The sequence below is a fragment of the Hipposideros armiger genome, unplaced genomic scaffold (genome assembly GCF_001890085.2).
Source record: "Hipposideros armiger isolate ML-2016 unplaced genomic scaffold, ASM189008v1 scaffold_373, whole genome shotgun sequence".
Lineage (NCBI taxonomy): Eukaryota > Metazoa > Chordata > Mammalia > Chiroptera > Hipposideridae > Hipposideros > Hipposideros armiger.
Genome location: NW_017731723.1, coordinates 1,832,687 through 1,848,432, shown reverse-complemented (window position 1 = coordinate 1,848,432; position 15,746 = coordinate 1,832,687). Strand labels below are relative to the sequence as shown.

Sequence of the window (15,746 nt, the reverse complement as noted above, 5' to 3'; positions counted from 1 at the left end):
CTGAAGAACAAAAGGACAGCAATTTGTCTGTTCCCCTTCCCCCAATTCCCCAGCACTGTTCCCATCCCCCAACTCCCCAATAAAAATCTTTAAAAAAAAAAAAAAGAGAGAATGGCGAGATCCCTGGTATTTACGAATTCATCAACACATGTAACCATCTGCAAGCCACCTTACAGGTCTTAATATTGCTCAAGCAGAAATGTAAACTGTATGCATTGTGAAGCTGGGGTACAAGCCACGAGTCAACTGGCAATTGAATAAACCTAGCTCATCATCACTCAGAAGCCACATCAAAATTGGCAGAGTCAAGAAGTAAGAAAACAGGTAAAAGCTTATGTCTGATATTATTAAAAGGTATTTTCTGAGAAAATAAAATATTCAAATTAATGTGGGAAGCAATGAAACCAAACAAGGCAAGTTTCTTCATTACAGAACTTCTTGGAGTCTATAATATGCTAATGTGCATTGTACATCGAAAAGCAGGGGTATGACATGCAGCATTTCACTTAGATCAGGAGCCATACCAAAAGCTCTAAGGGTACGAATTATCTCACATGGAGATAGAATGAACAGAAGACAGAGAGCTACTTTGAGAGGTCTGGCATCGATAACAACAAGAACTACAGATGATGCTTCCAAGGAGCCTCCCACTGTTCTAAGGTTTAGTACTTTATTTCATCTTTAACAACAACCCCGTGACATAATATAATTATGGTCCCCATTTTGCTTTGTGGAAAATGAGATATAGAAAGATTTAGTAAATTGCTGAAGGTAATACAGCTAGAAAATAGTAAAGCCAGGATTTGGACTCAAGCAGTTGAGCTCTGGGACCCATGTTCTTAACCATTACGTTCTTAACCATTATCAATGAAATTCTTACTCATCCACTCCAAAGTAAATTAGTAGTTGGATATTAAATAAGAATGAAAAGTAAGCATAATGATTCACTTAAATAGAAGGCTAGGAATTTTAAAAACCCTATGCAATGAAATTGGGACTAGGGGACAGGTGGTAAAAAAAAAATCTGTCATTATAATAATGAAATATTCCATAATTATGTTTATGATAATCCCTAGTTGATTAAGAGTAAGAAGCATCTCAAGCAAGGAACACTCCTCCCAACCCCCAGCACACACCAGGGACAAGGCACAGTATCTCCATGGAAGGGCTCCTACCGTGACTCTCTTCATGTCGAGCTGGCGCAGCTGCATCATATTCTGGAGGATGGTGTGTTTGTACCATGACTCTTGAGCTATTGGATTGCCATCAAAAGTGATGTCTGAGAGGGACGCCGAGTCAGCGAGGCAGCAGACACTCTCAAAACTGCAAGCGAGACAGAAAACACTGGGTCATCGCGAGACCGTCACATAGTACTTTGTTTAACAGACATTATTTCTTAGAACAGTTTTAGATTTGCAGAAACACTGAGCAGATAGTACAGACTTCCCACATACTCTCCACCCAGTTTCCCTATTATTAACATCTTGTACAGTATGCTTGTTACTATTAAGCAACTAATATCAATGCATTCTTACTAACTAAAGCCCATGTTTTATCCAGACTTAAGTTTCATGTATTGCCCTTTGATCCAGGAGCTCATCCAGGAGACCACCTTACAGTTAGCTGGCATGTCTCATTAGGCTCCTTTTAGTTGTGACAGTTTCTTAGACTCTCCTTGTTTTTGGATAGCCTTGACAGTTTTGAGGGATATTCATTAGTTATTTTGTAGGATGCCCCTCTGTTGGGATTTGTCTGATATTTTTCTAATGATTAGATTAGGGTTAAGGTATATACCAGGGGTCAGCAAACTGCAGCTCGTGAGCCACATGCGGCTCTTTGGGTACGTTCCATCTCAAAAGTTTGCCGACCCCTGGAAGCGCCAATCCTGTCCCTCACAATTTAAAAATTATTCGAGAGCCATAATATATTTTTACATAATCACCATTATGTGAATATCCTTTAAAAATTTTATAAATGAAACTATGATAGTTTTATTTTCATTCTCAATTTTACTTCAGAGACTACGGCTCATGAGCCGCAGTTTGCTGACCCCTGGCGGCTCTTCCATCTCAAAAGTTTGCTGACCCCAGGTATATACAACACTATTAACTCACATGACATCACTGTTGATGTTGATCTTGATCACCTGGCTGAGGTAGGGTTTTTCAGGTTTCTCCAGCGTCAAGTTACTGTTCCCTCCCATAAATTCTTTGGAAGGAAGTCATTACGTACAGCCCATACTTAGGGTGGGAAGTCCAGCTTCCCTTCCTGGAGGGCCCAGTACTTAGATAAATTATGTGAAATTCTTTTTCCTAGGGTGTTTGTCTTTTTGCTGCCATTTATTTATTTATTTATTTATTTATTTATTTATTTATTTATTTATTTATATCAGTTTGGATTCCCACGGATGTTTATTTTATGCTTTGGGTTGTCATCCAATACTACTTTACTTATTTTATTGTTCAAATTGTTCCAACTTTGGCCATTGGAAGTTCTTTCAGCTGGCTCCTACAACCCTTTGATATACTCCCATTAATGTGGACTTTTCTGGTACTTCCTTATTTTCTGGCACTGTAAGATTCTCTAGATTCATATTATGTATTTCCTACCCTAGTCCTCGAATCAGCAACCTCTCCAATGAGCCATGCTCCTTCTATCGGAGAATGGTATCAGAAACAGATCTGGAGGCTAGCTGTACTTCTTGCTACTGAAGTGTCATTTCTTTTAGGCTCTCTGATGACAGAGTAAGGAAATACATGTATGTATACATATATCTATAATACTTCTCTGTGTAACCACTGGCATCTCTATTAAGCTAAACATGAGTTCATTCCGATGTCTCCACTCTAATCCATTACCAAAAGGATAGCTCTAGCTCTTTCTCTACTTATTTGTAAATTCCTGCTCCAACAAGAAGAAATCTGGCTCCTACCATCTCTCAGCCTTTTATTCAATTGTTTGATTCCAGAACATATATATATATATAGTGGTATCAGATATTTTACCCTGTACCCCCATGAGAAATAACTTTATCAACTAAAGTATATGATCAGGTGTAATTCCTTTTGCATTTAGTTTTACAGGCTGATTTCCAAAGTTACTTAGGTAGCTTTCTTTCTCAGAGATTGTCTCATACAATTGAAATACAACTAGATTCCCTTGTTATAGTCTGCATTCCTTCCTGAGATCCTCCAACCTGCTAAATGATTTTTTTAAAATTTGTATACATGAAGGTTCACTCTTTGTGCTGTGAAGTTCTATGTGTTTTGACAAATGCATAATGTCATGTGCCTACCGGTCATAAAGGAATCATATGGAACAGTGTCATGGCCCTAAAGAATTCCCTGTTTAACTCCTTTCCCTTCACCCTGAATCTCTGGCAACCACTTATCTTTTTCCTGTCTCTATCGTTTTGCCTTTTCCAGAATGTCACAAAGTTGGAATCATTGAGTACGTAACATTTTAAGACTGACATCTTTCACTTAGCAACATGCATTTAAAATTTATCCATGTTTTTGTGTGGCTTCATAGCTCTTTTCATCACTGAGTAATATTCCATTGTATGGATGTACCATTGTTTGTTTATCCATTCACCAATGAGGACATCTTGGTCGCCTCAACTTTTTAGTGATTATGAATAAAGCTGTTATACAGATTAGTCTGGTATTTGTGTAGATATAAGTTTTCAACTTAATTGGATAAAACTTAAGAGTGCATTGCTAGATCGTCTTGTAAGACTATATTTAGTTTTGTAAGAAACTGCCGAACTGTCTTCCGAGTGGCTGCACCAGTTTGCATTCCCAGCTCTGCTTTCTCATCAGCATTTGCCATTTGTCAGGTTTCTTTTTTCTATTCCAATAGGTGTATAGTGGTATCTCATTGTTTTAATATGCAATTTCCTAATGACAAAGGATGTTGAGCATTTTTTTCATATGCATATTTTCCATCTGCATATCTTCTTTGTGTTTTCAGTTCCTGTGCCCATTTTTAATGAGTTTATTTACTTATTGTTGTATTTTAAGAGTTTTTTATTAAAGTATATTAAAGACACATCTTTTGTCAGATATATGTTTTGCAAATATCTTTCCCAGTCTGTGAATTGTCTTTTCATTCTTTTATAATGTCTTTCACAGGGCAAAAGTTTTTTATTTAAATTATGTCCAACTTACCAGTTTTCTCTACCATGGATTATGCTTTTGGGGTTGTACCTAAAAATGCATCACCAAATGCAAGGTTCCTTATATTTTCTCCTAAGTTTTCCTTTAGAACTTTTATAGTTTTGTATTTTACATTTAGGTCTATGATCAATTTTTCTTAATTTTTTTTTGTGTGTTTCACAATCTTCACAGTTTTGGTTTTTTAAAAATTTTATTGTTAGTTTCACGTGTACAGAACAATGCAATAGTTATCCTTTTCACCCTCACAAAGTAACAACCTTCCTCCCCCATCTACTGCCCTCCCATCCCCGAGATCATGCTTATCTATTACAATTCCATTGACTCCATTCCCACTCTCTATATCTGAAGCTGACGTTGAATTTTTCTTAATTTTTAAAAATCTATTTTTCAATTACCATCAACATATATTATATTAGTTTCAGGTGTACAAAACAACATAGTGAGTAGACATTTATATACCTCACAAAGTGATCATCCCAATAAGTCTATTACCCATCTGACACTGTACATAGTTATTACAATATTATTGATATTTCCTATATTGTACATTACATCCCTGTGACTATTTTTTTCAATTATAGTTGACATTCAATATTATTTTATATTAGTTTCAGGTGTACAGTGTAGTGGTTAGACATTTATATAATTTATGAAGTGATCCCCCAATAACTCTAGTACTCACTTGATACTATACATAGTTTTTACAATATTATTGACGATATTCCCCATACTGTACTTTACATTCCCGTGACTCTTTTGTACTTCTTAATCCCTTCAAATTTTTCAGCCAGCTCCCCAAACTCTCGCCCATCTGGTAAACATCAGTTTGTTCTCTGTATCTATGAGTCTGCTTCTGTTTTGTGTGCTCATTTGTTTTGTTCTTTAGATTCCACATATAAGTAAGCTCATATGGTATTTACCTTTCTCAGTCTAACTTATTTCACTTAACATAATACCTTCTAAGTCCATCCATATTGTCGCAAATTGTTAGGTTTCATTCCATTTTATGGTTGAGTAAATACTCCATTGTATATACGTACCACTTCTTCTTTATCCAACCGTCTACTGATGGGCACTTAAGTTACTTCCATATTTTGGCTACTGTAAATAACGCCACAGTGAACATAGGAGTGCGTATATCATTTTGAATTAGTGTTTTGGATTTCTTCAAATAAATGCCCAAAAGCGGAATTGCTGGGTCATGAGGTAGTTCTATTTTTTATTTTTTGAGGAACCTTCACACTGCTTTCCACAGTGTCTGCACCAATTTTCATTCCCACCAATAGTGCATGAAGGTTCCCTTGTCTCCACATTATTACAAACACTTACTGTTTGTTGATTTATTGATGATAACCATTCTGACAGGTGTGAGGTGATCTCTCATTGTGGTTTTATTCATTTTTCTGATGATTTGGAACATTGAACATGTTTCATGTCTATTGGCCATGTGTATGTCCTCTTTGGAGAAATGTCTATTCAGGTCCTCTGCCCATTTTGTAATTGGATTGTTTGTTTCTTTGGTGTTGAGGTATATGAGTTCTTTATAAATTTTGGATATTAAACCCTTGTTAGATGTACCATTGGCAAATATCTTCTCCCATTCAGTAGGATGTCTTTTCATTTTGTTGATGGTTTCCTTTGCTGTGAAAAAACTTTGTAGTTTTACATAGTCCCATTTGTTTATTTTTTTTCTTTTGTTTCCCTTGCCCAAGGAGATATATCAATAAAATATTACTAAGGGGAATGTTGAAGAGTTTACTGCCTATATTTTCTTCTAGGAGTTTTATATTTCAAGTCTCACAGTTGCATCTTTAATCCATTTTGAGTTTATTCCTGTACATGGCATAAGAAGGTGGTCCAATTTCATTTATTTGCATGTATCTGCTGAGTTTCCCCAGCACCATTTACTGAATAGACTGTCTTTACCCCAGTGTAAATTCTTGCCTCCTTTGTCATAGATTAAATGACTACATAAGCATGGATTTATTTCTGGCTCTCTATTCTGTTCCATTGATCTGTGTGTCTGTTTTTATGCTAATACCACGCTGTTTTGATTATTATGGCCTTGTAGTATAGTTTGATATCAGGTAGTGTGACACCTCCAACTTCTGTTCTTCTTTCTATCGAATGCCATGTCCATTGGGAGTCTTTCATGATTCCATATAAATTTTAGGATGTTTTTTCTAGTTCTGTGAAAAATGCCATTGCTATTTTGATAGGGGTTGCATTGAATCTACAGATTGCTTGGGTAATAAGAACATTTTAACAATGTTAATTCTTCCTATCCATGAACTCGGTATATGCTTCCATTTATCTGTATCTTCTTTAATTTTTGTCTGCAGTTTCTTATAAGTTTCTGAGTACAGGTCTTTTACCTTCCTGGTTAAATTTATTCCTAGGTATTATATTTTATTATGCAATTGTGAATGAGATTGTTTTCTTAATGTCTCTTTCTGATAGTTCATCATTGTTGTATAAATATGCAACTGATTTCTAAATATTAATTTTGTATCCTGCTACTTTATTGAATTCATTTATCAGTTCTAATAGTTTTTTGGTGCAATCTTTGGCGTTCTCTCTATATATAGTATATAATATCATCTGAAAATTATAGTTTTACTTCTTCCTTTCCAATTTCAATGCCCTTTATTTCTTTGTCTTGTCTGATTGCTATGGTTAGGGCTTCCAATACCATGTTGAATAAAAGTAGTGAAAGTAGGCATCCTTATCTTGTTCCTGATCTTAAGGAGAATACTTTTAGTTTTTCCCCATTGAGTATGATGTTACCTGTGGGTTTGTTGTATATGATCTTTATTATGTTGAGGTATGTTCCTTCTATTTCCACTTTGCTGAGAGGTTTTATCATAAATGGATGCTGGATTTTGTCAAACATTTTGTCTGCATGTATTGACATGATCATATGATTTTTCATTTTTCATTTTGTTTATGTAGTGTATCACACAAATTGATTTGAGTATATTGAGCCAACTTTGCATCCCAGGAATAAAGCCCTCTTAATCATGGTGTATAATTTCTTTAATAAATTGCTGAATTTGGTTTGCTAATATTTTGTTGAGGATTTTTGCATCTATGTTCATCAGGCATATTGGCCTGTAGTTTTCTTTCTTTGTAATGTCTTTGTCTGATTTTGAAATCATGGTAATGGTGGCCTCGTAAAATGAGCTTGGGAACCTTCCCTCCTCTTGAATTTTTTGGAATAGTTTGAGACGAACAGGTGTTCATTCTTCTTTGAATGTTTGGTAAAATTCACTAGTGAAGCCATTGGTCTAGGATTTCTGTTTGTTGGTAGTTTTTCTTATCATGCATTCGATTTTGTTAGTAGTAATCAGTCAGTTCAGATTTTCTGTTTTTTCTTGATTCAACCTTGGATGATTGTATGCTTCTAGGAATTTATCTATTTTGTCCAGTTTGTTGGAGTATAATTGCTTGTAGTATCTTCTTAAATTTTTTTGTATTTCAGTGATGTCCATTGTCACTTCTCTTTCGTTTCTGATTTTATTTATTTAGATCCTTTCTCTTTTTTTCTTGAGTCTGGTTGAAAGTTTATCAATTTTGTTTATATTTTTAAAGAACCAGCTCTTGGTTTCATTGATCTTTTGTATTACCTTTTTTAGCCTCTATTTTGTTTATTTCTGCTGTGATCTTGATTATGTCCTTCCTTCTACTCATTTTGGGCTTTCTTTGCTGCTCTTTTCCCTGTTCTCTTAGCTATAAAGTTAGATTGTTTATTTGAGGTAGTCCTGTAATTGCTATGTTTTCTTGTTTCTTGAGGTAGTCCTGTAATTGCTATGAATTCCGTCCTAGAACTGTTATCACTGTGTCCCATAGATTTGGGGTCATTGTGTTTTCATTTTCATTTGTCTCAAGGTATCTTGATTTCTTCCTTGATCTCATCGCTAATTCATCCATTATTTAGTAGCATGTTATTTAGCCTCCATGTGTTTGTGTGTTCTTCAGTTTTCTTCTTGTAATTTATTTCTAGTTTCATACCATTAAGGTTGGAGAGGGTGCTTGGTATGATTTCAATCTTCTTAAATTCATTGAGACTTCTTTTGTGGCCTAATATGTGGTCTATCTAGAATAACAACAGTTGTCTCTCTTGGGCAAATGAGATGGTGGCTACAGAGTGTATACTTTTACAAAATTCATTGAACTTTACACTTAAAATCGGTGCATTTTACTACATGCAAAATATATCTAAATAAATTGATTTACAAAGAAATTTAAAGTATAAAACAATACATATATAACAGGTCACTTTTTCATCAATCAGGTTTCCTTGATCTGAAACACTATTTTACACTGGTAGCTATTTAGAACATGTTTCAAAAAGGCTTTCATTTAAGTTTTCCTTAAACTACCACAGGATAGGATAACTAATTTCAACCTTAAGGTATTAACTAATGTGAGCAGCAGAGGCAGCGGAACCAGTAGATGGTCTATGTTGAAGAGCGTTTTTCTTCAATGGCTCAGCATATCTGAACAGAATTCAACTGAAGCTTTCCTGAAGACTAAAAATGTGTTGTGACCAGTGCCCCAACACATAACTTATTAACTAGCATTTAATAACTTGCTTGGTATAGTTTTGTGGGTGAATGAAAGAATATGATGAATTAAAATGATTCCAATGGGCTAATCCATGATTAAAAGAATAAATGAATTTTCTCAGATTATTCTTAGAATTTTTGTTTAAAAGATATCATGCTATTCAAGAATCATTATGACTTGATATCTGTCACTAACAGGTAGATGCAGTTTAAAAGTATAAATAACATGTCCAAGAGAGAAGGATATAGAGAAGCTGAAAAACTTCATTTTATTTTAATTAGATTCTAATTTTATTGTTATTTACTATTTACTTACACGCTAGACTATACAGAACCCATGATTTGTTTCTTATTGGTAAGTATAATTTTAAACTAAAATGATTCTAATTGTTTCCAGCCCTGTGTCTCAAGTATTCTTTGGGGGAGTGGAATTAGTCTAATAATTACCAAATGGGTGGTGATGAGCACAAATCTAAACAGTATCTTTATTGAATTCTAATATAAAGCATGTTTGTGTATATAGAAGAAAATAGTATGTCGAGTGAATGTAGTCAGACTGAAGCACTTCAGAGACCTAGAAGAACTTTTGATGCCCATCTGGTCTGTATCTGTAATTCAAGCCCAACCAAATTAGAGGCACCAGGAATGGGAAAGTCATTGCAATCCTCAGCAGGTATTATCCTGGCAACTCTTCCAAGATTAGCTGCTAGCATTGACACCCAGACTGAAGTCTTCAGCTTTGAATAGTTTCATTAAAGTAAAAATAAATCTGGATTGAATGGATCCACAAGATTTCTCACAAAATTTCATTTTCATCTGCAAGGCATTTGACCAATAAACATGCCAGACATTCCTAGAAATGCACAGACAATGTACATATGATTTTAAAGGCATTCTCTAATCAAACAAAACATTTTTAAGTACAAATACAGGTGAATGAAGAGTTATAGCCTACCTAACCAAACACAATCAAAATAAAATTGTTTAAAAATAAAAACAACAAACAATAACAAAAAAAACAACAAAAAACAAACAAACAAAAAAAACACCTGGAAATAGAGAAGTAATCATAGTGGAAAAGTACCACTTTTAGAAATTCTCTCTCTCTCTCTCTCTCTCTCTCTCTCTCTCTCTCTCTCTCTCTCTCTCTCTCTCTCTAAGTATACTCAGTTGCTTGTCTCTTCAGAGTACCAAGAATGGAAAAGCTTTGGTCCAAAGGCTGACTTTAACTTATAATTTGACTTTAATCTTTTTCCAGATTACTCATACATTTGTTCTTCCCCTAGTAGTTTCCTCCCAATGCCACATCTGCTTCCTATCTTCTAAAGAACCTATAGAGAAACAATCTTTCTCTCTTGACTAAACTCACATTTCAAAAGGAAAGAAAACATTTTAGTCCATTTTATGCTTATTAATAAAATACTGACAAAAAAGTAAAATTCCCATATATGTATGTATACCACATAGATATTTAACTAACAATTCCCAAGTATCACTCAAATTTCTCCAATTAGAAAGTTCTCCACCAAAAATATGTTAAGTACTTTAGAAAAAGGGGTTTTACTCTTTCATACCAATAAAGTACCATGTATTGTGAAATAATCTTAATGAAAAGCTTACTTACTTCACATAGATCAGTGAGAATGTTACTGAATAGTTACTATGTATTTACCAGGCTGAAATGAAATAAAATAGCAGAATAAATTGAGTCTGCTCACCAAGACAGAAATATACACAACTGACAAACAGAATAATTAGAAAGACCTGTAAGGTAATGTATACTTAAGTATTAAAGAATGAAGCACAGTGAAAGAAAAGACCACATAATGGTGTTTATATTTTTGATAAATGAACTAAGTTTGTGGACTGAGAGTCTTGCTAAAAACTGAAAATGATGGATAAAATATATTTTTAAAATATTATCAAATACACCCATAACCTGCTAAAAAATGAGAAATACAAAGGTAAAAGAAAAATAAGGTAAAAGTGGGAACTTAGAGAGGTAAGCAGAACACTGAGGTTGATTTTTTTGATGCGAGGGTACTCACTGAACCCAATGAACTTGAGCTTTGGTTTACTAATCTTCAGGGCCAGGGACTTAAGACAACTTCCAGGGACCACCCAAGTTGGAAAGTTGTTCGTAAATCTGAGACCCCAAGGGCAAGACTCTCAACATAGGGTGAATTAGTTATAAACTTTCCTACTCATTACCCCCAATTATTGCCTGTCTCAAAACTTGGGGCTAAGTAGAAGGGGAGAAAAATTCTTCCCTGATTACTTATAACCACAAACCACAATTTGCAGCCTAAATCCACACTAAATGGATGATGTAAAATATTTCAATAGGAGAACTGATGTTTTTGAAGAGCTGTCAGGCTGGTTATGTCTATAGACATCTGACAGAAACAAATGAAACTCCTTTACGAAGGAAACTACCTTCACACAAAACCCCATATCACTTTGTAAGGGGTGTAAATATCTAACTATTATATTGCTTTGTACACCTGAAACTAACTAAAAACAAAACAAAACAACACCATAGAATTCTTAAAGGTACCAAGAAAAACAAAATTCTCACAGTTCAAAAGGAAATAAAGCACACTGATCGACAGCTAGAAAAAACAACAGATGACGGCCAGATTAGCTCAAATTTCTTCATATAATGGGATTATCAAACACAAAATATAAAAAAAAAACTATAGCATATTTCAAGAAATAAAATATGAGTAAAATTCAAGAAGATTTTAAGACAGAACTAGAGATAAAATTTTTAATTAAAATTAAAACATCAAAAGCATTGGATGGAGATAAAAGAAATCAAGCATTTATCCAGTCCTTCCTGTACAATCTTTTCTCTGGGGTAACTAAAAAGATAATAAAGGTTTTCTTTATAGAAAAAATATAATTTTAAAAAATCCCCAAGAATCATAGAATATCACTATTTTGTAATTCCTAATGAAATAATGGATCCAGATAATGATCATCAATGACTGCTAAAATATTTAGGTGAAAAAATGAGGGAACTTTATTAAAAAATGGACCGGGCTAACAACAGCTGAATCCAATAATCAGTTTTAATATTACAGTAAGTAAAACACACACACACACACACACACACACACACACACACACACACACACTCCCCTGTCTTTTACATTTTCTTTCACTTTCCTGTTTCTCTCCTTTTGGTACTTCATAGCAAGTAATCATCTATGTTGATATATGTTAGTTAATGTCAGTCACTAGAATTTTTTATAGTGCATGATGGTGGTATAGGTTCTTAGAAACAAAAATGGTTCTCAAGATCCAAAAGAAACCTTCCAATAATAAGCCATTATTTTTTGTCACAAAGCAAAAATACGGTTGGGGCGGCTGGTTAGCTCAGGTGATTACAGCACAGGCTCATAACACCAAGGTTGCTGGTTTGATTCCCACATGGGCCAGTGAGCTGTGCCCTCCACAACTAGATTGAAAACAATGACTTGCCTTGGAGCTGATGGGTCCTGGAAAAACACACTGTTTCCCAATAAAGTTTTTTTAAAAATATGGTTGAGACAATAATTATTTTTCCACATGCATGAAAAAGATCTCCAAATTTCCTTTGGGGAAATGTTAAAAGATAAATGGAGGCATATTAAAAATTTTAAGAATTTATTTGAACAAAAATTGATTCAAGTTGGGCAGCATCCAATTTAGCAGATAGAAAGGAGTTTCATGGCGCTATACAAAATTATAGCCAGAAGGGAGCAGGAACAAGTTAGTTACACTAGATAAGAACAGGTTGGTTACTGCAAAGTTACTTTCCTTTAGGGGATGGCAGGGGTTAATCAGGCAGATTACCAAACTAGTGATCTGGCAATTCCTCATTGATTAGTTTAAGATTCCATTTCTGAGAGAACAATTAAGTCTAGGTTTGGGGACATGGGGCTTAGCATAAGGGATTTCATTTTGGGCCTGTTGTCTTGTACTTAAAAGGAAACTATTAAAATAATTTAATTCATTCATCACACTATTTAAAAGAGTTTAATATTTGAGAAGCTAAAGTGATACCAGAGAGAAATAGATAGAAGACTGTAGCTACAGACAGAAACAAAAAGGTGAAAAAGAGGAGATATAAAGAGTTAAACCAATGTCATAGAAAAAATGTTAAACTATCTCTTTAGGCATCTTTTGTTACTACAATGTCACTGACAGCAATTCAGTTATGTATATATATATCTGTTATGTCCATATGCACCCGGCTGACAAAAGACACCAGCAGAGTAGAGTGCTCAGAATTGTAGGTAATAATTCTAATCGTTTTCTCCAGATTACAATCATAAGTTTCTAGCAGTAAAAAGAAAATATAAGCAAGATAGCTTTAATATCTGGTGATTCACAAGGACTCTAATTACTAAGGGTAGATTTTAAGACATCATAATATTCTTGTAATGCTAATTTGCGACACTGAAAGCAAATTTGAATAAAGTTCTTAATGACATATTTCCTCTTCCTGAATTGATATGTGAATGCAAATAAGCTTTCTCAAATTTACAGTAGAAAAAAAGGAAGGATTCTTTGTAGTTTCAAAATGTAACACGGGTAATTCTTTGTAAAAAATGATCATTTTAGCCACTTTCTACCTTTATATTGTTCAAAGGTTACATTGGCTATAAAGCAAGTCAAATAATATCTTGTGAACAAAGAGATCTAAATTCAGTACTATTATATATAGGTAAGCTGCTCTCTAGGAAAATAACAAAAATAATCTGATGTGGTATTTGCCAATTTCCATGGTGTAAATATTCCCAATATGGTTGACTTCAAACTACCAAGATGCCACTAAACTGAAGAGAGGACATAACTGGTCTACTGGGTGAGTACTAGCTGGCTCCAGCACACCACTAGAGGCCAAATTCCTCTTTTCCAGTTAATAGAAGGATAGCTATTCTATCATGAAACATTTTTGTTATTTGGAGGAACTTCCTCCTATTGATGGTTTCACAGCAGTATTTGAATTTTTATCAACATATAATATGCATACAGAAAAGTGCATAAATCCTAAGTGCACAGCTTGACTTGGTACAAACTGAACATACCCATGGAACCAGTGGCTGATTCAGAAACAAAACTTACCGGTTTCCCAGGGCCACCCATGCCTTGTATTCTCTCACTACCATTACTCCTCCCAAAAGTAACCACTGGTTCTAACACTATAGATACATTTTGCCTGTTTTTTAAGTTTATGTAACTAAAATCATACATATGCACTCATTTGAATCTGGCTACTTTTACTCTACCTTTTGTTTTTTGAGACTTACATATTGCATGTAGCTGTAGTTTTATGATTCTCTTTGCTGGGTAGTAGTCTATTATATCAAAATAGCATTAAATTTACTTTATTATATTATTGGAGGACATTTGGCTTGTTGGCAGTTTGTATTAAATAGTGCAGCTGAGAACATTCAGGTAAACATGTTAAGCATTGCTATGGAGTATGTACCTAGGAGTGGAATTGTTGAGTCATAAATTATGCTATTAATCTCTACTGAATAGATACTGCCAGAGTTTTACAAAACGACTTTACTGATTTACACTCCCACTCGCAGGTATGGGAGCTCCAGTAACTACACATCTTCGCCAATACTTATCATATGTTAGAGGTTGACAAATCAGACAGTCTTGTTCTCTTTTAAAATATTAATTCTTCTATATTTCAGTAGTTTCTAATAATGGCTGGGCATCAGAATCATTTGTGAAGCTTATTAAAAAATACAAATACTTATGGAACCCCACTAGACCTAAATCAGAATCTCTCGGGGTAAGTAGAGTAATGGATGTATATTAATAATTCCTAATAGTTCTATAGGTCATTCTAATGCAGAGTCAGGGTTTGAGACCACTGACCTAAACTTCAACATCCCCTTAAAGTTACAAATTCCTAACATGACTCTCACAAATACTTGCTAATATTAAGAAAGGAGTCATAATTCAAAGAAGAAACAATTTCTCCAAAGTCATATTGTGATATACTGGCCCATGTTCACAAAGATGATCTAGTAAAAAATGTGTATTGCAACATTGCTCAAAATGACAAAAAATGGCAAACTATCTAAATGACCATCAATATAAGGGGCTCATTAAATATATTAACATTTATAATGAAATTATAATGAAATTGAATGCAGCCATTTAAATATGAGATGTACATGCATGGCTGATATACACCTGGTATAATGAAATGCACTAGTAAAAGTTCTGAAATATTTCTGTGCCAGTTGGGAAAGTCCACTGCTCTCAAGACACCTCACTGCCCCTCCTCACTGCTCCAATCGCAGCAGCCATGAGGTGCCCTGTACCTCCTGTTGTTTTGACAGCAAAATGTTTAATCCTTTGCACAGCAGGGGCCTTGAGACCCAGTTTAGCATCTGTTCTGACTGGACAGTATCTGTGCTGTACTGGTTAACCAGTATGCTATACATGCTATACTTGTTAAATTTTTTTCATCATTCCCTTGTCTACCTGTACTAACATGGAAAAATATCTTTCATATATTGCCAACTAAAAGAGCAGGTTGAAAAAAATCGATATAGCATGATTCCATACTTTACAAAAATTATTCATGTGTTAACAGTATTGACACAGGACCAAAAATCTGATAGAATCCTCACAGGTTCTCATCAGACTCTTAACAGAGCAGTACTTCCGCAAATGAGACTGGGGGTCATGGGATGGCACATTTACTGTTTACCTTACACATTTATGTACTGCTTGTTTTTGCCATAACAGCATTGAAATGACAATAATAATAGTATTTTCTTTTTAATCCTCACCTCACTCCATAATTACACAACAAAACTCAGGTGTGGAATGAAATTATATCATCAGCCTTCTCCATAGCTATTCCTTTATGCCTGCCTCCACCCCCACTCCACTTCCCACCAGCCCCTTCACCCCAGATTACAAAAGTAATACATAATCATTAGGACATTTGGGAAAAGTAAAATGAAAATTTGGAAAA

The 15,746-nt window shown here is 34.5% G+C and overlaps 1 protein-coding gene across 1 annotated transcript in view; it reads right to left on the bottom strand.

Annotated features, from left to right (window-relative positions):
* The window catches only part of LOC109393297 (leucine-rich repeat-containing protein 49-like), a gene marked incomplete at its 3' end in the record, with an annotated part of 120,212 nt that overhangs the window by 23,538 nt on the left and 80,928 nt on the right, over window positions 1–15,746 (bottom strand). Inside the window, exon 11 of the mRNA XM_019662364.1 lies at window positions 1,176–1,323. Coding sequence (XP_019517909.1) covers window positions 1,176–1,323 — 148 coding nt within the window. The remainder of the gene's footprint in view (window positions 1–1,175; window positions 1,324–15,746) is intronic.